This window comes from Lycorma delicatula, chromosome 3 (genome assembly GCF_047948215.1).
Source record: "Lycorma delicatula isolate Av1 chromosome 3, ASM4794821v1, whole genome shotgun sequence".
Classification (NCBI taxonomy): Eukaryota; Metazoa; Arthropoda; class Insecta; order Hemiptera; family Fulgoridae; genus Lycorma; species Lycorma delicatula.
The window spans coordinates 221,876,257-221,902,763 of record NC_134457.1 but is presented as its reverse complement, the minus strand read 5'-3'; the positions used below and the strand labels follow the sequence as shown (position 1 = coordinate 221,902,763).

The 26,507-nt window shown below is 31.8% G+C and overlaps 2 protein-coding genes across 3 annotated transcripts in view; one reads left to right on the top strand and one right to left on the bottom strand.

Moving 5' to 3' along the window:
* LOC142322455 (protein Wnt-5a-like) overlaps window positions 1–26,507 on the bottom strand; it is a 485,502-nt gene that overhangs the window by 221,103 nt on the left and 237,892 nt on the right. The window lies entirely within an intron of this gene.
* Window positions 12,189–22,034, top strand: LOC142322453 (putative salivary secreted peptide). The gene is made up of 3 exons (XM_075361552.1): window positions 12,189–12,428; window positions 16,870–17,102; window positions 21,653–22,034. The coding sequence occupies exons 1-3, from the start codon at window positions 12,399–12,401 to the stop codon at window positions 21,903–21,905; spliced, it is 516 nt and encodes a 171-aa protein (XP_075217667.1). The 5' UTR covers window positions 12,189–12,398; the 3' UTR covers window positions 21,906–22,034.

Genomic DNA, 26,507 nt, shown 5'->3' with positions numbered 1-26,507 from the left:
AGCATTGGTCGCTTGATAATCCAGTAAGATAAATCAACTAACTTGTATTTTGCTACAAACTAACTTACAAGAAAGATTTGTTTTGCGTATAAGTTAAACAAGAAAAGAGTACACAAATAAAATTTCAGTCGTTTCCATAAGCACTGCAAAGGACAGACAGGATCTACAAACACGAGTAAGTGAGCAATCACTATACATAACTGCACGATCAAATTTTCATAATAATTTCTTAGAAGTAGGATACACATTACAAAGATATTAACAAAAGTTTTCAAAGTTTACCCGTAACATAAAAATCAGATTTCAAAACACTTGAACAAAATGATACATAAAGCGCATAAAATTTCAGAAAAACGAGCACAATGAAACCGATTATATTATTCAATGGCCGATCCCCGTGGCGGAATGATAGCGTCTCGGCCTTTTATCTGGGGTTTCCGGGTTCGAATCCCGGTCAGGCATGGCAGCTACTGTGTAATTTCATCAACCAAAAAGAATAAATAAATAAATTAGGATGCGGTTTCTTAACCTCTTAAAGACGGATGCATTAACATTGCCACTCATAATTTCACCACAGAAGTTGTTAATTAACTACTAAAGATCCTTTGAAAAACATTCAATTATTTTGATAATGAATGATTTAATATTAATTGATCATCATCGCTCGTTATGCGAAATCTCTTAACATTAAAACCTGAAATAAGTTATAACGTATTGTCACTCTTTTATCATAGATTGTTTATAAATTAATATTTTATTTACGTAAGCGTTTTGTTGGATGATAAGTTGCTGTTTAGTAAACAATTAATATTAAACAAGTTGCGGCGGACGCTGTCTCTGTGATGCACAAGCTTAGAAGGATTGCTCGGAAAGACTACGGGCTGTCGGGCCGCCAAATGTACTTGGTGTACCGAGGCGTCTTCGAGAGTATGATCGCATACGCGGCGCCGGTTTGGGCGCATAGGTTGGAAAGGAATAGAGCACTACTTCAAAATTTAAAGAGTGCCCAGCGCAGAGCCATGATAGTATGCACTGGTGTATTTAAAACAACCTCCTACGAGGCTACTACTGTATTGGGAAAGGCTCTCCCAATCGATTTAGTGGTGAAAATTCGGGCAGTCATGTGGAAGTTGCGTAGAGGTCGGGAGGCCGAGGCATTTTGGATGCGGTTTCGAGCCGGGCCAGAACCGGATCGGAACGGTGATCACAATGCACCGGAGCTAAATTTCGTCCAGTTGCCCATCTCCCGTCTGCGGAAAAGGCTACAAAGCCTCGCGATGGAGGCATGGCAGCTTGAATGGCACACCACGACTAAGGGTAGATCCTTGTATAATTTTATACAGGATTTGGGGGGATGGTATGCCTCGAGTTCTTTTTTAAGGGCGTCGGGTGCCCAGGTGCTCACCAACCATGTGAATCTAAACCAATATCTGTTTCGGTTTCGCCTGGTGGCTGATGAGTTGTGTGTCTGCGGGGAGGTCCAGTCTAATGTACACATGATGTACGACTGCCCGGCCCTGGGGGGGGGGCCAGAGACCGTGCCACCCTGGAACTTAGAGGTCAGGGGGAAACCTGGCCGCTCACAAGCGGCGAGGCAGTGTGGCGAGAGCCGCACTGTCGGACCGTGTGGGAGTTCCTCGATGAGGTTGCTATGTTCAACCGTCATCGGTAAATTTAAGGGATTCTTAATGTAATTGCATTTGGACTCCTAATAGCTTTGTTGCTGGAAACCAACCTTGACAATAGGGCTGGCCATCAGCCCTATCCAAGCGCTGTTAAATGGTGGACAGGTACTAGCTGGCATACAGCGACCGAGGCGTGGCAGCCAAAATTGCTGTATTTTATTTATAGACTCGTATAGTTTTAAATTGTTACAAGGGGTGTAACAATCTAGTTTTATGTTTGACAAGTGAGCGATTGGGACACTTCAGCGGGTGCTGTATGGCGCCCTGCTTGATTCGCTCACGCACGTTAGGTAGCTCACTAGGAGCTTTTAGGATTTGGGTCGCTAAACCGTTCTGAGGCACAGTAGCCGTTCTTGGCACGGAACATTTGGTCTATGCTCTAGGGCGACCGAATAGGGTGGTGGTGGGAGAAATGCCAGTTAACCAATTTACGTAAGCGTTTGACACTTACTGGCATTTGACGGGTTTCTGGGAATGACATTCCCAGAAAAGATCACAGTCCAGGCTTTCGCCGATGGCTGTCTCCTTTCAGTTCGTGGTAATTCACGACCGCAGCTATAAGATCGAGCGCAAGCAGCCTAGTCAACCGCAGAGAGCTGGATGAACATTCAAAATTTAAAAAGTTCTGTGCCCAAGACGAAGTTTACGCTTCTCAACAGTGGAGACACCCCCACATTAAGTATAAAAGCTGCGTAATCAGCCGATTGAGAGTTCATAAGTACCTGGGTGTTTTGTTTGATGAGAAGTTGCTGTTTAGCAACCACATTAGGCAGGTAGCGGCGGACGCCGTCTCAGTGATGCATAAACATAGGAGGATTGCTCGGAAAGACTATGGGTTGTTTGCCGTCAAACATACATGGTGTACCGAGGTCTATTCGAAAGCATGACCTCTTACGCGGTGCCCGTTTGGGCGCATAGGTTGGATATGAGTAGAGCACTTGTTCAAAATTTAAGGAGTGCCCACCGCCCTAATTGTAGCCTTAATTGTATGCACTGGTGTTTTTAAAACAAACTCCTACGAGGCTACCACCGCATTGGAAAAGGCTCTGCCAATCGATTTAGTGGTGAAAGTTCGGGCAACCATGTGAAAATTCCAAAGAGGCCAGGAGGCCGAGGTATTTGGGATGCGGTTTCGAGCCGGGCCAGTACCGGAGCGGAACGGTGATCACAATGCACCGGATCTAAATTTCGTTCAGTTGCCCATCTCCCGACTGCGGAAGAGACTGCATAGCTTCGCGATTGAAGCATGCCACCTGGAATGGGACACCACGACTAAGGGAACATCCTTGTATAAGTTTACACAGGATTTGGGAGGATGGTATGCCTCGTTTTTAAGGACAACGGGTCCCCGGGTGCTCTCCAAGACGCTAACTTGAACCAATATCTGTTTCGGTTCCGCCTGGCAGCTGATGAGCTGTGTGTCTGTGGGGAGGTCCAGTCAAATGAACACCCGATGTTTGACTGCCCTGCTCTTGGGGGGGGGGGGGCAGAGTCCGGGTCACCCTGGAATTTAGTGGTCAAGAAGAAAATTGGCCACTCACAAGCGGCGAGTCAATGTGGCGAGAACCTCATTGTCGGACCGTGTGGGAGTTCCTTGATGCGGTTGCTTTGTTCAACCGGCATCCGTAGTTTACTGAAGGGAAAGACTCTACCCCATTGCCGTGGGAAGCTAACCCTGAGTATGGCTGACCACCAGCCAATTATTATAAAATGGTGGACAGGTACTTTCTGGCATTCAGCGACCTAGGCGTGACAGCGAATTGCTGCCTAGACGCAATACATTTTATTATGGATGTCATATATATTTTTAGTAGTTGACGGGGTGCGCCAACCCATTTTAGTAGATATATGATAAGTGAGCGGTTGGGACACATAAGCCGGTGGTGTTTAGCACCGCGCTTAGTCCGCTCACGCTGTTAGGTAAGCTCTAGGAGCTATTTTGAATACTGGTCGCTAAACTTTTTCGAGGCTCAGTAGCCGTTTGTAGCACAAACATTCGGTCTTATGCTTTAGAGCGACCGAATGAGATGGTGGCGGGAGAAATGCCAAGCAAACGAAACTACGTAAGGGTTCATTATGCCCACCCAGAAAATTTATTTCTCTCTTATAGACATTTTGAGATAATTTACAATGATTACGTAGAGAACTAATAAATCAAGTTACAAAAAAAATATATCGCCTATATTTTTCGCCCTCATTAGTAGCTAAAAATTCGCTAACAAGTAATTTTTAAAATTGTTGTTAAGATAATAATTATTATTATGTTTTCTGCTAAGATCACTATAATTTCTATATTTATTACCGCATTAAAACTCCATTCTCAAAACTTTTTGTACTATGAGTACAGTATGTTTTGACGATTAAGTGGTTCCGAAACGCGTCAACAAGAGATAAAAGAATGAAGCTAAAAAAGGTAAGTAGTAAACATAAAAAATATAGTAAGTTTTTTAATTCTGAATTATTTTGTCATTTTATCTCCGTATATCGAGATTAACACTATCAGGTATCGAGGTTAATATTTAACAGTATTTTTTCTTGTAATATACTATTTACTAATAAAACCTAATATTACCGTACCACCTTTATTACGACCTTTCGTTTTAATTTTATTATTAACTTATGTTTCTACAGCTTATTTGAAGTTTTATGGAACTGTGTTTTTATTTACATCATATTTATTAATATAATTTTCCTCTCATTCTTTGATCGCATAAGATGTAAGGGAAAATGTACACTGATCATTCAACAATTAAAACGTGGTTTAAAAATTATTTACTGACATATCTGGTTGTAAAAAGAACTAAAATATCTTGACTATTAAGATAGAAACAACAATTTTCTAACGTTGATAACCAGAGGCCGAGAGGCCTCTACGGGACTCAGAGGCTCCGGGAGATCCTCTCTCCTGGGGACCCGGGAGGTACGGAACCTCTCTACCGGGGGGTCTACGGGACCCAGAGGCCTGTAGGTAACAATGAGGAAGAAGTGATCCTCGGATCCTCTCTATTGCAGATTTGCTCCTTCCAAGATTTATTGTACAAGATCTCGTTATAAGAATTCACGCGTGAAGCCTGTCCCATCAACAGTGATGAGTCTTCCTCAAGAGAGATCACATTGGAATCCTTTTTAACTATTTTTTTCAACCGTAATCATTCTCTCTTCATATCATTGTGAGATTACCTTCCTTTCTTCTACTCTTTTATGTCCATAACTTTCTCTTCTGCTTCTTTTACCAGCAATCCCCCTTCTAGTGCTTATTATTTTATCTTTAAACAGTTCCCTCTATATTTTAATTCCGACAGGATTTTGATTTCCTCAAGTCTTGTAATATATTTCTTCGTTGTCTGATTTTGTTATTTAATTTTAATATAATTACTTTGAAATTTGAGGTGATGGAAGTAATTAAATGCAAAGACCTTTATCTGGTGCGCGCACACACATACACACACACACACACACACACACACACACACACACACACACACACGCACACACACACACACACACACACACACACCACCACCACCAAACCTTGAAATGTTTCAATTTTTTCCTTCTATTTACGTTTCAGAACTAACTAATAATACATTCATTTGAAAAGTTTAAAAATTTCTTATCTCAAATTCAAACTGGTATTTTGTATCGTTATCAGATACCGTACTTTACAAAGCTCCAATTTTTCTTGCACTAACCTGATTTGCTTTTCCTTTTTTCGTCATCCATAACACGTAAAAATATATAATAAGTACTTAAACCTCTTAACTTGTTCCAATCGTATATTCTTTACTTGAACATTAATTTATCTTAAAATCTACTTAGCAAATTTCTTAATTTTTGTCGTTACACACCTTATTCTCATTTTAAATTCACCTCCTTTTTCTAGCTCCCTGTTTATACCCTTCGATATTTCACTTCCATATACTCGTATATTGAATTGAAGTTGTGAAATACCACATTCTTTTTTTACACCTCTTCCAATTTTCTTTTCTCTTTTCGTATTCTTCGTCTACAGTATTTACCGTCACATTTTTTATGTAGAGGTGTCTCACAAGTTTCCATACTTAGAATACATAAAAATAAATAATAAATACATAAAAATGGTTTTCATTTAAAAATGTTTATTTTTCCAATGTATGGAAACACCCCGTATAGGTGTTTTACAAATCTTCTTACTTTTCAGTCTACACCGTTTTCTTTTAGAATTTTTTTACTATAGAGATTCTATTTTTTTTTTATCATATGCATGCTTTACTCTATTCAATAAAACGTAGATAAATTTCCCTATTAGCGTCTTTACTATACATGGTATTGTGTATTTCCTTTTTCTGAGCCAAAATTGATCATACCTGCGATACCATCACGCATTATTTTTTATTATAATTAAAATCGATCTAAGTGCCATATTCGTAAAGGAAATAGTTTTTCGCTTCTTCTTTCCAGTAAAATTCTTCTCCCGATAGAAAAAGGCGAGTAACGATACGTTTTTTGTGCAATTTCAATGTATTTCCTGGACTACTTTCAATAACAAATAAGATTAACAATTACGAATATAGTATGAAAATTAATTTTTTCAATCGAGTGGTCTCCGTATGAAATAACTTTCTTCAAAGGCACACTTTTCTTTCTTGGTAAAAATTTGTTTCGTTTCTCACAGTAATATCAAAAAAGCTTACTCTATTGACTATTTCAGGTGAGAAACACATTATTAGCTTTAAATACAGTAAATAAATATTTTAATAATCTAATAAATTAATGGCACTTGTATTAAAAAGTAATATTTCAAATTATATTTTCGGGATCCTAATTCTCGATTAATAAACACAAAACATTTTTAAAGAATATAATACATTTTCACTAATGTATTAATTGCATTTACAAATAACTTTTTAAATAAATGCTTTTGGTAACTGCTAATATTAAAAATATATATATATAAGAATATATAATAAATCTATAGTAAACTTCACAATTATTTATTTAATAATTATTATTACTACTTTATTATTATTATTACTTTTTAATAATTATTTTTTAGTAAACAATCATGAAAAATACAAGGTTGATGTAGGAATACATTTACGAATAGAGTAGTATAATGGTATCACAAGCACCTTTTTCTCACAGCCAAGCTCAAATTTTCGTCTGGCGGACTGTACAAATAACTATGGTACTAGGAATTTTTTTAAAAATACAGAACTGATCAAATTTGACGCACCTGAATACCTTAAAAATATTATGAAAGATACCTACGCATGTAATATTGCACTAGGCTTTGTATAAATAACAAAGAACATTTTAAACAGTATTTACGAAAGTCAAATATAAACCTAATATAGCCCCCCCCCCCAAAGTTTAACACAAATCTTGTCTTCAAGGCTCGTATACGACTAGCTTAACTAGCGTATATGACTAGTTTAACTAATCATCCACCAAAAATATTATGTACAAATCTGGAAAGAAGAATTGAGAGGAGAGTGGAAGAAGTGTTAGAAGAAGACCAATTTTGTTTCAGGAAAGTAGAGGGACAAGGGAAGCAATTTTAGCGCTCAGATTAATAGTAGAAGGAAGATTAATGAAAAACAAGCCAATATATATATATATATGTACGGCATTAGACATAGGCATTTGATAACGTAGACTGGAATAAAATGTTGAGCATTTTAAAAAATGAGGGTTCAAGTACAGGAATAGAAGAACAATTGCTATCGTTTACAGAAAACAAAGTGCAGCAGCAATAAACGAAGAACACAAGAAAGAAGCAGTAATAAAAAAGGGAGTCCGGCAAGGATGTTCCCTATCCTTGTTACTTTTTAATCATTACATAGAACTAGCAATTAATGACGTTAAAGTACAATTTAGATCCGGAGTAACAGTGCAAGGTGAAAAGATAAAGATGTTACGATTTACTGATGATATAGTAAGTCTAGCCGGGAGTAAAAAAGATTTCGAAGATGTACCACGTGGATGAAGTCCTACGCAAGAACTACCGCATGAAAATAAACAAGAACAAAACGAAAGTAATAAAATGTATTAGAAATAATGTAGATGTACCACTGAATATAAAAATTGGGAGAGAAAAGATTATGAAGGTAGAAGAATTTTGTTATTTGGGAAGTAGAATTACTAAAGATGATCGAAGCAGGAGCGATATAAAATTCAGAATAGCACAGGTGAAACGAGCTTTCAATCAGAAATATAATTTGTTTGCATCAAAAATTAATAAAACATTTTTGAAAGTATATCTTTGGAGGGTAGCTTTATATGGAAGTGAAACTTGGACGTTCGGACTACCTGAGAAGGAGAGATTAGAAGCTTTTGAAATGCGGTACTAAAGGAGAATGTTAAAAATCAAACGGGTGAATAAAGTAACAAATGAAGAGGTGCTGCGACAAATCGATGAAGAAAGAAGCATTTGGAAAAATATAGTTAAAAGAAGAGACAGATTTATAGGCCACATATTAATGCATTCTGGAATGGTCGCTTTGATATTGGAGGGACAGATACATGGGAAAAATTGTGCAGGCTGGCAACGTTTGGAATATGTAAAACAAAATGTTATGGATGCAGGATGTAGGGGTATACTTAAAATGAAACGACTGGCAGTAGATAGGAAATCTTGGAAATGATGCATCAAACCAGTCAAATGACTGAAGACAAAAAAAAAGCTGATAAGAAAAAACAGTCAGAAATAAATAAAACAGAAGTATTATAGGCCAGAGGATTTTATAATTTTTTCGCCCGCTGTTATTTTTATATTATCTTTAGATAAGCTAAATGACTATTATGAATAAAGGTCAATGAATTCTAAGGTCCTTCGAAGTACATCATTATGTTAGTAATTCATTCATATGAAATAATACCACCTATTCAACAACATCATTCACTAAATTCATTAAACAAATTTAAGAGTATCACTTCTCTTAATAAATATCTCACTGCTACACCTAATTACAACATTTTTACGTTACTTAGTATCCGAGACATAGATAAGGATTAGAACATGCAAGAATTTATTAATTTTACATAGACAGGATGTTATTTTATTACAATATGTCAGCATATTTTGACATAGAATTTATATATACATAGAATTATATGCAACAATTTTCAAAGTAACATTGTGATATTTTTGTGTTCAAATATTAAAAACTTTGAGAAACTAAAAAATCCGAGAAAAGTGTTTAATTTTTTTATCTTTTGGTGAACAGGAATTTTGACCTTTATAATACACAGTTACATTAACATTATAATAGGTTTTATTTAATCTACAAGAAATAATCTAAATATTTGTTGTATTACGCTGAAATTTCATCCTTAAATTTCCATATTTTCAAATCAGAAAATAAATAAAATATTACTATTATTATGATTGTAATTATGACTTCAATTTATATTTGTAGAGTATAAAAACAGATATCCTTTAAATCGCTTCGATATTTTATTGTTCAGACAGACTACTTTTAAATTGTATAATAGATTAATGGTACTAACTAATTTTGAACATCGTACCCGTAAAGTTAAGGAATCAAAAAAAAACTAGAACGAAATTTTTTTTAACAATTTTATTATTTTATACATTTTACTAACTGAATGAAGCACTCGTATAATGGGAGATGCAAAAAATATAATATATAATGCAAATATAATGTATAATATAATGTATACATAATATAATGTAAACATAATAATATAATGCATAATATATAAATATAATATAATGCAAAATTAAAATATTTTCTGGCTCAGTTGAAAAATATTTTTTTTTTAAACTTAGAAACCTTTTTAATCACTAGGAGATTCACGAAATAAATTTTCGTCATTTTCTTTGAGAGCTTTGGAAATAAGCCAAAATTTGTCTTTCAACAAGATATGTATATATCGATAGCATAAACTAGTGTACTTACAACTTCACCAGTACGTCACTTTCAGAACAACGTCCAGCACTTTTAGAATAAAAATTGGAAATACGAAAACCTTACTTTATTTTGCACTGAATGATGATTTAAAAGAAATTTTCAAAATGTATTCATAATAAGAATGTACTCCTATCTCGAATTTATTCATAATTTCAGAAATTCCCACTTGTGGAAGTTTAAAATCGAAATCAATCTTTTTAGGTATTTTTGATGGTGATTTCAGGTTTCAATTTTAATAAAATGAAAAATTAATTATGGGAAAATATCTGACAGCTTTTCCATTTGTATAAATAAGTTCAATCATCCCTTTTCATCTCTTTAAGGACGAGTGAAAAGTATTCCATTCTTGAAGATAGCTTACTATTTAACTGGGAATACAGCAATATTCCCCTTCAAGCTGAAAGTTCCGGAAACTTGAAACCTGGTAGGAGTTTGTGTTTCAGGTTTCCAACGCTTTATATATCAGATCCCCTTTTTAATCTTATCTACGGGTTGTTATTCAAAATAATCTTTCTTAGATTTCCTAAAGACTTCCGTACAAACGACCGTGCCAAATTTCTCCTACAAATCTATTCGGAAATTCGGAAAATTAATAGTGTAAATGAGTACTTTATCGTTAATATACTGATGGTTTGTATTACTTTTACGCCTATAAGCGTGAATGGAAACAATGCTATTAATTAATGAAAGATAGCTTACTTCATAAGAGAAACACCCATGCTATGTCTTAAGATTTCAGATCTTATTCTCGATACCTATTTTCAATCTCTATTAAATTTAAACATTTTTAGGTAATAATCAAAATTATTTTTTTCTTTATTTCGAGAGGAACAAATATGGTAAATTTAAGTTTTCTAATGTCCGTTCACACATATTTTACCTCCTTTTACGAAGTAAAGAAAGTATTGTGATCGCGAAAAATTTCGGTTTAATATTTCAACGAAAATATACGTTTCGACCAACCCCGAATCTGTTTCGACTAGTTTCGGCGTGACATCTGCACGTATCTCGCATAATTCAAAAACGATTAGCCGTACACTGATATTTTGGACTTAGGATCCGTTTTGATTGCAATCGAATGGACCAAAAGTGTCAAAAAAAGCCCAAAATCCAGAGCAATTTGGATTTTGGCCTTTTTCTTAACTGCAGCTGTAAGCCCTCATTGAGAACTTTTTAACGATGTATCATAAGTGGTACTTATTTTCACTGGTCCCAGAGTTATAGCCAAATGAAATTTTAATTAATGAAATATTTGGATCTTAGAAGGGAAAGGGCATCGGTTCGAATCAGACTTCATCTGCTTTCTTTTTTTTAACTTTTTTTTTAAATTTAAATATATTGATTTATTAATAATTATTAACCTCTGATTGTAAAAAGGGTCTTACGAGAAATAATAATTCAATAATAATAATAAGAAGAAGAAGAAGAAGTAGACAAAATATCAGAAGTTATTAATGAAATAAAATTTTGTTTTTTCATTTAAAAAAAAAATGTTTGTTTCTAATTTAATAGGCGTACAAAGAATTTATGTGGTGCCCATATCAGATTTTTTAATTGTTCATTTTCAAACTCACAGTAATCATACCTAATGCTACAACAACGTTCCCCAAAGAACGATTTTTTAAGGTTTAAACATCAAATATTGATAAACGTCAAAGTTTTTCCACCACAATAAAATTTTTATGATTTATTTTCTTGATGCAATTGTCAGACATTTTATTAAAATTTTTTTAAATATGTAAACTGATTTTCTAACTAGTTGGTTGTTAAAAAAAAATTACAATACGACATCTCGTTTAATATATATTTTTTTTAAATTCTATTCTATGTGTTTCCTGGTATTTTTTTAATAATTTTTACTCTAAACAAAAGAAAAAATCAAGAATTTGATGTTTTATTAAATCGGAAATTTCTTTCCAACCTGTATAATTGCACAACACGGAAACAATAACCTAAAAAAAATAAAAAGAGAACTGTACTGGAAACATGAAAGGATAAAGAGAAAAGGTAATTACCCAATAATTTAATCTCGCGCCTTAAAAGTATGTTTCTTTGGACATTAGCTATTCAGGACATGAGTAAGTCAGAGAGTTTATTAACATTTAAATGAACAAATAATAGAACCGGGTATTAAAAATAGTATATTACACATGAAAATTAAAAAAAAAAGAAAAAATCATAAAAGAATAGCTTACTGTATTAATGAACAATGATAACGTGCACATTATTTATAAGCATTGATTGTCGATGAACAATAAATTAAAAATAAAAAAAAGTATAATAATTGTCTTGATTGCAAAGGTGACAATCAAGAAAATGAATGCATTATATACAATCAATTGAATTTTTATATTTAATGGACAGCAATTTTATGAAAGAATTCACACATTTGACACACACACACACACACACACACACACACACACACACACACACACACACACACACACACACACACACACATATCATTAAAAAGCATAAATCATGCAGTATTTCTGGGAAAAATACATTACAATATAAATAATTAAGTATCATTTGCTTTGCATAATTTTCTTTACATTAATATTTCTTTAGTTAAAAACGATCACGTGAAACGTTAAAAAAATTTCCGGAAAATAATACAAAGTTCTCCTTATTTCTGCTGATGTGAATCAGTTAGTGTTTAACTGGCAAGGACATCGTTAAGTTATGCGTTTAGTCATACATATTCCGTCGTTTATGATGGTATTAACAATTAGCGTAAATTAGATCGACTGTTGTTACTCTATACTGATACTCACGGTGCAAGCTACATTACATGTTCTTTTACAGAATGGATTACTCTAAGGTAATAGTCAAATTTATTTTAAAATTTTTATATTCATTTAAAGATTATTTTTTTGGTTTATCGTAAATTATTACCGGCAGAAGTATTATTTATTTTCTTTTATCTATCGGCTCGAGTGAAAATTATAAAAATTTTAAATTAAAGACATTCAATTAACTATTAATTTTTTGCTACAAATGTAACGTAATTTTCTCATTTTTCCTCACAAATTTTTCCTATTTTCCAGTTCTTATGATTAATATAGTAGTTTTTTATATTAATAAGGTAAACTTAATATTTTAATTTTTGCAAAAACTATATCCACTAGGTGGCTCCGGTGTCAAGATATTTACGAAACTAATACAAAAACAGTTTCTTCTTCTATATATATATATATATATATATATATATATATATATATATATATATATATATATATATATATAAGCCAATGTTCGTATGTGTGTCCGCTATAGACTAAAAAACTACTGGAACGATTGTACGCGCGGGAAAAAGGGAGAAAGAGAAAAAATAAAACAGGGAAACAGGGAAAAATGAAAAAGATAAAGAAAAAAATAAAAAGGGATAAAGGAAACAGGGAAAATTGGAAAAAGCGGAAAAGGAAAAAAAGGAAAATGGAAAGGGGAATAAGAAAAAAAGGGAGAAAGGAGGAAATAGGAAATAGTGGAAAAGGGAAATAGGAAAATGGAGAAAAGAGAGAAAAAGGAAAAAGAGATAAAGTGAAAGGTTAAATATTGTAAATTCCAGAATGTTCTAATTTTTTAATGTTTTATCAAACTTTCAATACTGTTCAATTAATCTATATATATGTATATATATAGATCTATATATATATATATATATATATATATGTGTGTGTGTGTGTGTGTGTGTGTGAGTGTGTATGTGAATGGCCTAATTAATCTTTTAAAGAGAACGCAAAAGTAATATTTTATGTATTTATAGAATTATCGTTGTTTAACATATATAATTTTTTTTTGCCTTTTTTCAATTTAATTATATATTTCGTAAATAAATAGTTACATGCAAACACTTCTTTGTTTAGTATTAGCTGACTCGGCAATGCTTCGCTATTGCCAGGTCTACAAGGATATATATATATAAAAATGAATGTTTGCTTGTTTGTCTCGTATGCATTCCTATAACATTCACTTAATTGCGATGAAACTTTGGCGAGTTGTGCGTACGCCCGCAAAGCTTTCTGGATTAGTTTGGACCTGCTAGGTTACGCTGAGGGTCGAGATATTTCGAAAAATTGTATTTACGGTCCGTTTGGGCTCATAATCAGAATATGTGTTACTTACATAGAAAATAATATCTCTGCAAAAAATGGGCCCGCTAAATGGCGCTGGAGTTGATATATTTAGAAAAATTGCATTTATGGACTGATTTGGCTCATGTTCAGAATATATATTAGTTACGTGAAAAGAAATATTTTGGCGAAAAATGGAAAAAAGGGATCTAGGGAGAAAGGGAAAAAGTGAAGAAGGGAGAAAGGGAAATTTTTAACTTCCATTTGTGTTCATTTAATCTATTTAAATATATATATATATATATATATATATACTCAAATCTAGTAATGGTGAAGCATTAAAGCATTGCCGGGTCAGCTAATACTGTATAAAGAAGTGTTTGCGTGTAACTATTTATTTACGAAATATATAATTAAATTGAAAAAAAAATTATATATATTAAAAAATGATAATTCCATAAATACTTACATAAAAAATTACTTTTGCGTTTTTTTTAAAAGGTTAATTAGGCCATTCACAAGATTAATTCATTTATCACTAACTAAAAAAAATATTAAACATACTGTGGACGTAAAAGAAATTACATGTCATCTCATAACAAAATCGTTTTGCAGCAGCAGTTCTGCTACTTGCATTCAGCCTTCGCAATTTTACGAGGGTCATCGTCTTAGTTATCATTATCGGTATCATTGAAACACCATTTGTTAAATATCCTTACATTTTTTTTACTTTGAATCTTAACTTTTAATAGGAACAATAGATTTTTGTTTTCTAAATACAAACACAATTCGTAAAATAAATTGTGCATTCAAGTTTGGAATCGGAAATTAAATTTAAAACTTTGTAGAAAATTTCAAATAATTTTTAAAAAATAATCACCCCAACGGATAAGAATTTTTTCTTAATTTAACTTATTTCGATTCCTAAATTCATATTTTACACTTCCTTTACAGTTAAAAAATAATAATAATTATAGTTAAAAGAATATTTATGATTGAAACATGGGAATATTGTGAATGAATAAATTTATTATTTGTATCTAAAATGAACTGCTTATAACAATATGGTAAAAACGTAACCATATTTGTAACCAATGAGCAACCTATTTTTTTGTAGTAAAATCTTTATAGATTATTATTGTGCTCTTTTAACTAGTAAAAAATGAAATTCATTTCAAATTATCTCATACCTTTTCCGTAATATGACCGATATCTAATTTTCTGGATTTTGTTATCACTGACAATCTCTATTGATATCTCTGAAAATGTAAGATGGCATTCTCGATTTCGAACGCCAACTGCCTATTAGTAAAACGTTATATTACGTTTAAATAATTACAAATAATTCAACTGTTCAATAAATTTTGTTTTTCCACAATATTTTCTATTAATGTAGATTAAACGTTTATCATTCTTTCCAAAACTTTATGATAATACGTTTTATATTAATAGTCAAATATAATTTCTGTTTCATAAGTGATTACAGTATTTATTTGCGTAATTCACGCACTTTTTGACCAAACTTTTTATTTAAAAGTTGACGTGTGATTTATGTGGGGATACGATTTTACACAGGTTAATAACTAAACTAAAATGTGATATCAGACAGAAAATTACATTTATTTGACTAAATATTTCTAAAAAAAATTGAGGTGCGTGAATTACGCGAGTAAATACGGTATTTTCATTTGTCAAGTAATGTATTAAAAATATTACCTTATCGTAATCTTATTTGGTTCATTCTTTTATTTTACTAATCAAACCTTGTTCGGTAATGGTAGAGTCTAATAAAATAATGTTTTCGCACATATTTAAATGTATGTTATTTATTTATATAACTGATTTAAAATATTTTTTTTCTCAATATTTAAATTGTTTAGTACTATTACTGTGTAAAATGTGGAGCATACAAAAAACCTTCGCTATCCGCGTAAAAAGAAGAAGGTTCTAAATAAACACAAAAAGGAGAAAACTACATTTAGTAAAAATAAAAGAAAACCATGGAATAAACTAAATCTGGATTTCAAGAATACGTATTAATATTTTATCCAAATTAACTAAATAAATTTCTCTAATTTTTGTGTAAATATAGTTTTTTTTAGCGTGACATGTATCATTAAACTTTAATATCCCAAAAACTAAACAACAGTAACGACAAACAAAAAAAAACCTTTAAATCGTCTAAGTACGCAATAACAGGGTCGAGCATAAAACCTTCCTTCTTTAAAGACAATTACAACTTCAAAAATGAAATCGATCACTTTGTTAGATAATTCACCACTGTTTAATTTGTAATTAAACATAATGTAAAGTTTAGAAATATTTATATCATTCATCAACTTCTAAAGTAAAAAATAAACTCTTTTCATGTAACAAAACAAATATTACATATTATTTTATTTTACTAGTATTATTTCATTTTTTGCAAGATATTTAACTAAGTTAACGTTATCTAAACCGTACTACTTTTATCAAGATGATTTATATGCACTGTAAAAAGTAATCTAAAAAATGAAAGAAACTAACGCAATATAGAAATACACAAACCAACTGCTTCAAAAAACTTTTTACCGATTGTTTAAAGAAAAATAATGTATTACTTTCGATCGCAAGGTGGGATTGAGGGGTGAAATTAAATTTTCTTTATGTTTCGAGCTATGAGGAGTACGAAAATACCATTCTCTTAAAATTTTAATTTCCTTATATATATATATCTGTATAAAGTTTGCGGCACGAAAATCTGCAAAACTACTTGACCTCAATACTACTAAACTACTCAAACCTCAGAACTACTATAACGTCAATTTGAGGTTACGTTGACTTTATATCAGTGTATTTTTATACGCGCTTATGTAGTGAGTCACAGTCACAAGGGTGGGTGAGTTTAAACTTTGTGTTTTTTTTTATTATTTCATCAAATTACGATTATAATAATTTAATTTTCATATAAACAGAAAAAAATTATTTTAATATTAAATAAAAATAGAAGTACACCTCTTTTAATATACTCATTTAATTTACGTTTTGTATATTCCTTCCGAAAAAAATTATACAAAATAATATAACGAAAAGTCGGTCTTCCTGTGCAGAACTGCGCAAGAATTTTTTTTTCTTTTATTCAACAACAAAAAGTTATATATAAATATTTTTTTAAATAAATTAACCAATATTTTACTTTTTTTTTAACAGGTGCAGATAGAGTGGAATATGATCAGGAGAATATTATTCTTTGTGGCAATATCGATAGTTCTTGTAGAATCAAGCAATTATGGATTTAAACCAGAAATATATCCGCAAAACTATGTACCAGTACCTGTACATAACTCACAAAATTATGGATTTAAACAGGAAATTTACCAAGAAAATTATCGAGAAAATCTCAGTCATAATTTAATAGTTGGAACGCTAATATTTGGAGATAAGTACGTACTAATCAGCTTAAAATATTCTACTAAAAAACAAATTGTCTCTGGATGCTTTGTGCACAGAAAATCAAACTATAACAAAGCGCTTGTAATTGAAAGAAACAAATATGTAATACAGTCCCCAATTTGTATTTTTTTCCTACCTATTAACATACTTTGAGCAAATTGAGTACATTGGAATTTAGACTAAATATACTTTCATTCTTTGTTTTGTAATAACAAAGACATTCAATTTCTATCAAACCCTACTGAATCATCTCTATTAAACGCAACAAGAAAACGTTTCTCGTGTAACCAGATTAACATTATAAGAAAAAAGGCCTTATTATGTTTTTCTTTTACACCGGAAATAATAATTCTTTTTCAAACAAAAAATGTTATTAAATAATCTGCTTCAGCAGTATAATCTGTTTCAGTAGTAGAACTATCCTAAAAATGTTATTTAAACTAATTATAATGACTGATTATTTTTGATAACGTAAACGTAATAATAAATGGTATCATATATTATTACTGAAAAATACTGAGTTAGAAACATGAAATCTAATCTCAAATTCATCATTGAAAATTCAAAAAAGTTTTATATGGCTTCTTTTGAGCCATGCTTTTAAGTAATTTTTAAATTATTTGGATACGTCACAGACATTAATATAGATGAAAAAATTGACATCTCATTTGTAGGACTTTCCCGTCACGCGGCTAAGCCCCGTGACAAAGCCGCGTACAAATGTAGATCGTTTCTGATGTACGGCTTACAAACACAATTTAAAGTATCATTTTATTTAAATATAATATGTTTTCGTTTATTTAATTAAATGAGTCTAACTAAAGCGCTCGCGCATACCGTATTTAATACGCGCAGGTGATGCGGTACCAGCGGCGACAGACGGCACTAAGTAAACTAATGCAATTTCACAACTTATATAGAACAAATTCCTCTTGTACGGTCGGCAGACTGGTGTAACCGAGAGGCTTAATGTATCAGGTACCGAGTCAACCAGGCCATCGAATTTGAGACCCAGCCAGACCGAGTTATATTTTTACACTTTAAACATTATTCATTTTTTTCCATTTTTGTCGGCCTCTGTGGTGCGAATGGTAGCGTCTCGGCCTTTCATTCGGAGGTCCCGGGTTCGAATCCCGGTCAGGCATGACATTTTCACACACGTTACAAGTCATTCATCTCATCCTCTGAAGCAATCTAACGGTGGTTCCAGAGGTTATTTATTTATTTATTATTAAGTCTACTTATTTTATTAATTATAAATTAATTATTTAATTCTACCGCTCACCTGTGACGTCACACCATAGAAGACGGCTACAACAGCATTTTTTTGAGTTAGGGGTGCGAATTTGTAAAGCGTTTTGTTTTTGCAAAAAGTGTTATTTTTTAAATGTTTAGAAATATGCATAAGAAACTACGACCTTAATTAGTCGAACTCCCGAGATACTGAGAATGACTTCACTCTACAGCCTGACTCCCTTGACCTTTTAAGTTGAAAATTTAATGGCATCAATTCCCCATTTATAGAAGTAACCTGACTAAGTTTTGTCAAAATCGATTCACTAGTTCTGGAAATATAAGGTGATTTACAGGCCAACACTGAACACACGTACACACGAACATTAACATACAGAAAATTTCTATCCGGTTTTTGGAGTTCCTTAGGTGTCAAAATGTAAAGATCCAGTGAAAATAGCATATGCTAAAATCGGACCGATTACAATACTTTCCCTTCTACAGCTACTTACAGCGCTATCTAGGTGGAAAAGTAAACATAACCTGTGAATGTATATCCGAACCGGCGCATCAATAACATTCTTTTTTTTTACCGTTTAAAAATAAACATTTTTTTAACACGTTATAACTCTTGATTCTTATTAATAAAAAGACACAAGTTTATTTAATATACTCAGAAAAATTTGCTAAGATGTATTATCTGGAAGATAATTTGTTATATTGGAAGAACCAATCGAGTCAGAGTTGTCCTAGTTAAAAAGATGAATTAAAAATGATGTAATCTTTTAATTTCCAGTCGTAAAATGTTAAATAAACGAACTTTATTTTAAGCGAATAGATTTATAAAACTTTAAAAGGACTGTTCCGTTCCACGTCCAGCCGTCCGGTGCTGCGATCTAGTGGGTGTTAGCGCTCACTGGCGAGTTAAGCCGTACGACTATTATACGTCATAATTCCGCGCAGTACGGTCGTGTTTTCATTTCAGTCCAAGGAGACTTATAGTTTCTTGATAATGTTCAAGTTCAATTATGACTAAAGTGTCATACATTCTTAAGTTTAATGCAGTAACTATTGTAATTCGATCAAAATGTCAAGGGCGACAAGAAATTAAATATAACGATTGAAGAAGAACATAGCGTCGCTTCATTTCATCATCTACTATCTCATCAAAAATACAGTTCACACTAGCTCTAAATTCTACCAAGAACTTTCAAATATTTTTCAGATACAATACACAAAATTCAATTCAACTGCCTATATTTTGTATTGAAATATAGCAATGTCAATTTTTTTGTCATTTTTTCCAATCTCGGCAGGAAAAATTCATGCTAAAAATGAATTAACTTAGCCATTTTCTGTAACCGATGATGGGTTCATCTGATTTTATCTGTGTGTTTTTTCGTGTAATTCAATTCAATTTTTTGTTAATCTGCTATTAAAAAAGTATTAAAATATAATTACTTTTCTATATTGCGTAAGTCATAGTGATAATTGTTTTATATATATATATATATATATATATATATATATATATATATATATATATATAAATAGAGAGAGAGAGAGTGACTGTGTATCCTACAAATAGATTTAATTAAAATTATATAGTACATACTGTTTCCTCAGTACTATACGTGATTGTTTAACAATCAAACAATGAAATGATTCATTAAAAAGACATAGTATATCTCGATCCTTCTTATAGTATGCAGAAAATCATTTCAAGTAGCAGTAATAGGTACTCACAAAAAATATCTTTCAGAAGAAAAATTGTAAAATAACAGCTACAAAAAAAAAAACGTGTACAAAAAAAAACTTTATTAAAGTCCAACAAAAGTTAAGAATATGTTTTCTTTAACGCAATACATTTTAGAAATAAGTTCCTAGCAGGCTTGAAAATAGTATTACTAAAATAATAGTCAAAGTGTAGTAACATAAAGCTACCTTATGTGAAAATGATAGAGAAATGTTTTTAAGAACAGTATCTTCGCAGGGCGTCCACAAAAATTTGTGTCGGCGTCGTGGTTACAAACAGCTTAATAACATAGAAAAATAAGTAGAATGGCAGTTGCATAGCGGCTGAGAAGTTTCGCGACAACACTTATTCGTCCCTGTATTATAGTCATTTACCAATATTAAATTACAATTACAAAATTGACAAAAATTGTAATTAATAAATTACAATTTTTGCCAATCCTATATGTAGATCCGGTTCCAATTCACTACGTTATTCTTTCAACACAAGATTCTTTTTTTTTATATCCTCCGGGACCACCGTTACTTCACAGGATAAGATGAAATGACAATTTTGTAGCGTGTGAAAATGTCATCGGGCCTCCGAATAAAAGCCCGAGACGCTACCACTTGAGCCATGGAAGCCGCATTAATTTACTTAAATGTTATTAAAATACGATCTTCTGGCATTATGGAAATTCTCCAGTTTATATCTTTTTTTTTTAATTTAAAAAATTTACAACTTTTTAACTAAAATATAATGCTTCTTTTCTGTTTTCTATGTGTTTAATAATCTAAATCTTCTTTTTAAGTATAATTAACTCTTTAAACGTTCTAAAAGTTCAAAAATCTTCTCTTCCTTCAAACTAGAACTATTCATATAATATAACCTCTTAGCTTCTAAATAAATTCCATTAATTTATTTGTCAAACGCACAAAATCTAAAACATCCTTGATTTCAGAATTCGATATTACGACTGAGTATTTTGAAAATAAGTTAGGATTAGGAATCGTCGCTTAATATTACCGCCATACCACAACCGCAATGTTTATTTGCCACATCTTTGGATACCCCAGGTCTTACAAGATTCTCATACAAAATCGTAAAATTTTAACTAAAAATAAAGAGTTTACAATATACGTAACTAACGATTCAGAATATTTTCTGGTTTTGTTGTTAATAAGCACTGTTTTCACTGACGGTGTTCTCCAAAATTAACTCTTCCTAAAATTAAAACATTATAAAGAGAAATCATAATCATAATTATCAATTAATAAATATACTCTCAAAAATGGACAATAGAAATCAATAAGGTAACAAATAGATATTCATTTGCTGAGTTTTTATGTTTAGATTTGAAACAGGTTGATCGGTCACATACAACCTAAACGATTATTTTTCTAGTACACCAGTATTTTCTCATTTCTATCTTTATGTAAGAGAAATCAGAAAATTCAACTTAGAAATTACTGTAAACAATGGATTTTAAATGTTTTAAAAAATTTTAACATATTTTTATAGGTTAATATTATTACTTATGAAAAGTAATCTATTTTTAATTTTATTTTTCAGGTTATTGTATTACGACGTGATAAATATACCGAGGAAATTGTTTCGAACAGTCGATTATAATGTGACATACCCTAATCACGGGTCTAGCAATACTACAATTAATTATATTAGAGTAATAAATTTGAAAGTTGATGGAACAGGAGGATTTCCGAGATTAATCAAAGGAGGAATCGGTTATCATAATGTAACAATCCAATTGACATCAAAGTTAAATCACGGCTTACATTTTAATATAAATATTTATGGAAAATAACAAAAAAATAATAGAAAAATTGTAGAATTTACGAGTAAACTTGACTTAGCTACATAATTAAACACTTAAATAAAAGTAAAATTTTGTTGTAAAATTACTCATGCGAATAAAAAAAGTGTGTTTTTACTATTAGGTAGTTAATTTTTTGTTTTTTCCATATTTATCTCGTTGGACATGTTCATTTATTCAACAAAAAAAAAAAAATTAACACGGATCGAATTTTACGAAATTATTAATTTTTACTAACAAAAACGATTTTTAGGTTAATGATTTATTTATTTAAATATTCCTTTTTCGTTAAACGTAGACCTGAGCCGAATTACAAATGTTCAACTCAGACTTTAGTGCATTATGAAAATCATAGAGATTTCACAGTTAATCTTTCTTCATAAAAGTAGATTCATCTTACAAATTACGATCCTTCTAAGTTCCTTTAGATTAAAAGCCTTATTTTAGAAATTTAAACGTTTTATCACTCCGTGTCAAAACCGAAACAGACGAACTGTTACCAGGAATTGTTATGAATCACACTCGCTTCCGAAATCGAAGAATTTATAATCAAGAGTAAAAACCGTCCCATCATACTTGTCTTTTAAGGCAAGATTAGTAAAGACGTGATTTCCTAACATTTTTTTTTTTTTTTTTTTTGTGAAACGTCTTTAAAATCACACCGAAACATAGGGTACCAGAACAGACATTTGTTACGAAACGGAAAAGTCTATATCCTACCTTAATAACTCCCTAACTAGTAGTCTCAGAGACGTAAATGAGGTGTTATTTTATAACTTGCATGGTTACATGGTCAGCTCACCGATACGACTTGAATTTGCGTCACTGGCAAGTGGGTTGGCGGGGAGTGGGGCACAGCGCAAATCAGCCAAAAGTGGCGCTCTCGTTCATTTCCATTCAGTATAGCTCACGACTTAGACGTGATAGCGCGGTGATTCATGTGTTTGTGTGTAGCGTTCGTCGAGATAGATCGATTTAATAATAAGTGTATTTTGGACAATATTTATGTGTAAAAATTTAAAATAAACATGTAAAATAGTTTAAAAATTCAGTATGTTAGCCTCACCTTGCGCAAAAGCCAGCCGGAAAATAAATTATCCATATCGTTGGAAAGGGGAGGTTATGGGCCACGCACAGTTACCCCAATCACCGGCACCGAGCGAGCGAGACTGTTTCAGGGGCGTCGCAAAGCTGGCACGGCGCGCTCAGTGAACGACGCCGAAGGCGCGAGAATCTCTACTGCTGCTTATTATACGTTGTCTCTTACTTTGGATATCATAGACCAGTGTTGAACAAAATTGTCGTCGAATATTGATAGAAATAAATATCATGTAGCATTTTACTGTCTGTTTTACGTTAAAATTAAGTTTAGTACGCAGTCAATGTCTCGTTTTTATTTTAATACGATACACTAAAAGCGATTCGCTGACATACAGACGGACCAGTTTATCTGTAGAGTTGGCCAAATGAAGTAACTAAAATTTTTCATTGGATTTTCAGTTTTGGTGGCAATCCTATTTAAATCTACAAATAAATTGGTCGGTCTGTAGCTCTGAGGAACTTCGTCTAAGGTCTGTACAATCCTTCACGCAAGGTTTCACGTTAAACTAACGGCCGTGCGCCCCGACACAGCCCCACCCAATTTTCTTCGCTAAACCGAACATGGTGTTCCAAATGATAATTCAAGCTCGACGAAGTACGGATATTACTCATTCAACGCAAGAGCCACTAATTTAACACAAAGAATATCTGCAATTGAACAACGGCTTAGAAATTCTTCCTAAATGACTTTTAAAAAAATCAAAGTCATATACTTCATACGATTCACATGAGCTACATCCGTAAGAAAGACTGAGGCTTCGTTTTAGGAAGAAAAATTGTTTAAAATTGGTAATTTGGATATTATTCCAGTCAAACATAATTTTTTTATAATTCAAAATTTTGTTACAATTCTAATCATATTTATAAAAGAGATTCAATTGCAACATACGTTTTACGTAATTCTTCGCACGAATAAATGAAACGGTCTAGTTTACTCGCAGTTTTTTTTGTAATGCAACCCCTGATTATCAATCTCCAAGTCAGTTTTGGATGAGTTGTATATTAGTATCTAAACTGTCACCTCCAAAAACAATATTATAGTTTTGGAGGTGAAGAGTCCAACGTCTGTTGTAAAAGAGTAATGAGGCAATAAGAGGTACGGTAGGTTGAGCCTTCTGAAACAACATTTAGCTTTGATTCGATCAAAGACTAGGAGCAGACCGATTAGATGGCAAAACTTTGTTCCCAACAATTCACAAGCCGAGACAAAGATTGTTTTTTTTTTTTTTTGAAGCGAAAAATCATTCCACGTTATCATGGCCCGGAAAAAATATACGTAACAAAAAAAAAAAAGCTTGATTAAGGCGCTCGGATACGATATTTATGTAGTAAACATATAAATATTAAAAAAATAAAATTAAAAACCTAAGCGACAGTAATATAAAAACACAGCATAGACGGAAAGTGTCCATGACGTAAGTTAAAAGATAAGTAAAACCACAGCGGGCACAACATTAAGAAAGTAACTTAAAAGAATAAAATTAACACCCGGCAAACGCCAAAGGATGTACGCAAGACATATAAATAATTAAATTTTTGAATCAAGATATACTGCCTTTATAAATCGCAAGACATTCGATAACATCATTACAATTTTCCCGTAACATTCTTCGCACGTCAGCCCCTAGTTTAAACTTGCGACGCAATGGCGTATAACAATCCATAAGGATGCGGTGCACTATTTGTCGGTAGTCGCAGCGAGCACAAACGGTTGCAACCGTTTGCGCCATCAGATATCCATGAATGAGTATAGTGTGCCAAATTGGCAAACGGCAAATAATTACCTCCTCTTGACGGTTATTTCTGCATGAGAAGTTCCACGGTGACACAGTGTTCTTAATTGGAGACAAGGAAAACCCGTCACCCGTCATTGGAGACAAGGAAAAAACAAGCTACTCGTTTTATAATTCAGTAGTTTATTAACACATCGAATAACAAGTAAAATTACTTTAAATAATGACGTAGAACATTACATCATTTATAGAATACAATACTAAAGAACTTAAATTTTTACCGACTGTTATATTTCCAAATTAAAACACATCAAAACTCATGCGGTAACGTATTAGTCCATTACCGATACAATAAAAATAAAAATAAAATATTCTACGACTACGCCGTTACATTTTTACAGCGCTAACAAATTACAATGCTACAAGTGTTGCTACATCACTTCCCGAATACTATTTATATAATTATCCTTATCGTTATTTTTTTGTTTTCTTTAGTATATTACCTCTTCTCTCGTTCACATAATGTATGAACTGCTAGCCTATTTGTACTTTGTTGAAACTTATTAAAACTTAAAGACCTAGTTTAAACTTCGGTTACGTTTTATAAGAAAGATTTTCAAACAACGTTCATTTGCTCTAGTTCTTATAACTAATTATAATAAGGATATCCTGTTTTAAAATTTTTAGAGTTTGTGGCTGCTGAATGTAGAGTATTATTTCTTTGCTTTTAATTACGATAAGAAAATAACAACTGGAACGGTTTGAAGTTTGGTATATTTTTATGCTTTGAGATGCTACTATGAGTTATTTAGAATAAAATATTGATTTCAAGGGCTCTATTCAAGAACAAAAAATTGTAATGCTGTAATTAATTAATTTCTTTCTAATACTCAAAAATAATTACTGCAAAGTATTGAGATTTTGAGGTGGAAAAATACTATTTATCTTATAAACTGAAGCTATAATTAAAATATTCTAGTTTTCCAGAATATTTCAAATTTAAATTATATAAATAATATTTCGTTAAAAATACAAGCGAAACAGCAAATATTTCACGATATGTTTTTATATAATAATTAATCTTATTATTTACAATAAAAAAATAATAATGTAATTTTTTAAAATAATGTTTGCTTTTTTTATGGTTAATTATTATCTTTCTTCATTTCAATGTATACGAACAATAACAACTCATTTCAATAAACCTACAATAACATGTATTGTTCGTTGTTGTATGGACAGTTCATTTCAACCGAATCAACTGGGCTGGACAGTACACTAGTCGGTATACGTATATCTATTCTGCCGTATTGAACTCAGTTCAGTGTAACATATAACGCATTTTAAATAGGGTGTTACTTTTAATAATATTAATAGTATATAATTTTTTACTTACGCTACTTATCCGTAATTTCTACCTTTTCTACTCATCCTACCTTTTGGAGTTTATTTGCAAATTCTACTTTTGTTTAGGAAAAACTATATTTTACACGTTCTATTAAACGCAATGTTGAAATTATTGTATAGTAATTAAAAAGTAGGAAAGGATATGATAATACGTGAGGTAATAAAATTTTAATTTTCTTCTAAACTTCTGATTACAAAGCGGATGCTAATTATTACTACATCTCAAGAGTTAGTCTAATGAATGAATTTATAATACGCTGACTCTGATATTATCGTATCCCTAAACTAATCGAAATCGTCGATAAGTATACAAATTGACTTTAGAAACAGATGAAAATTAAATTGATTGAAA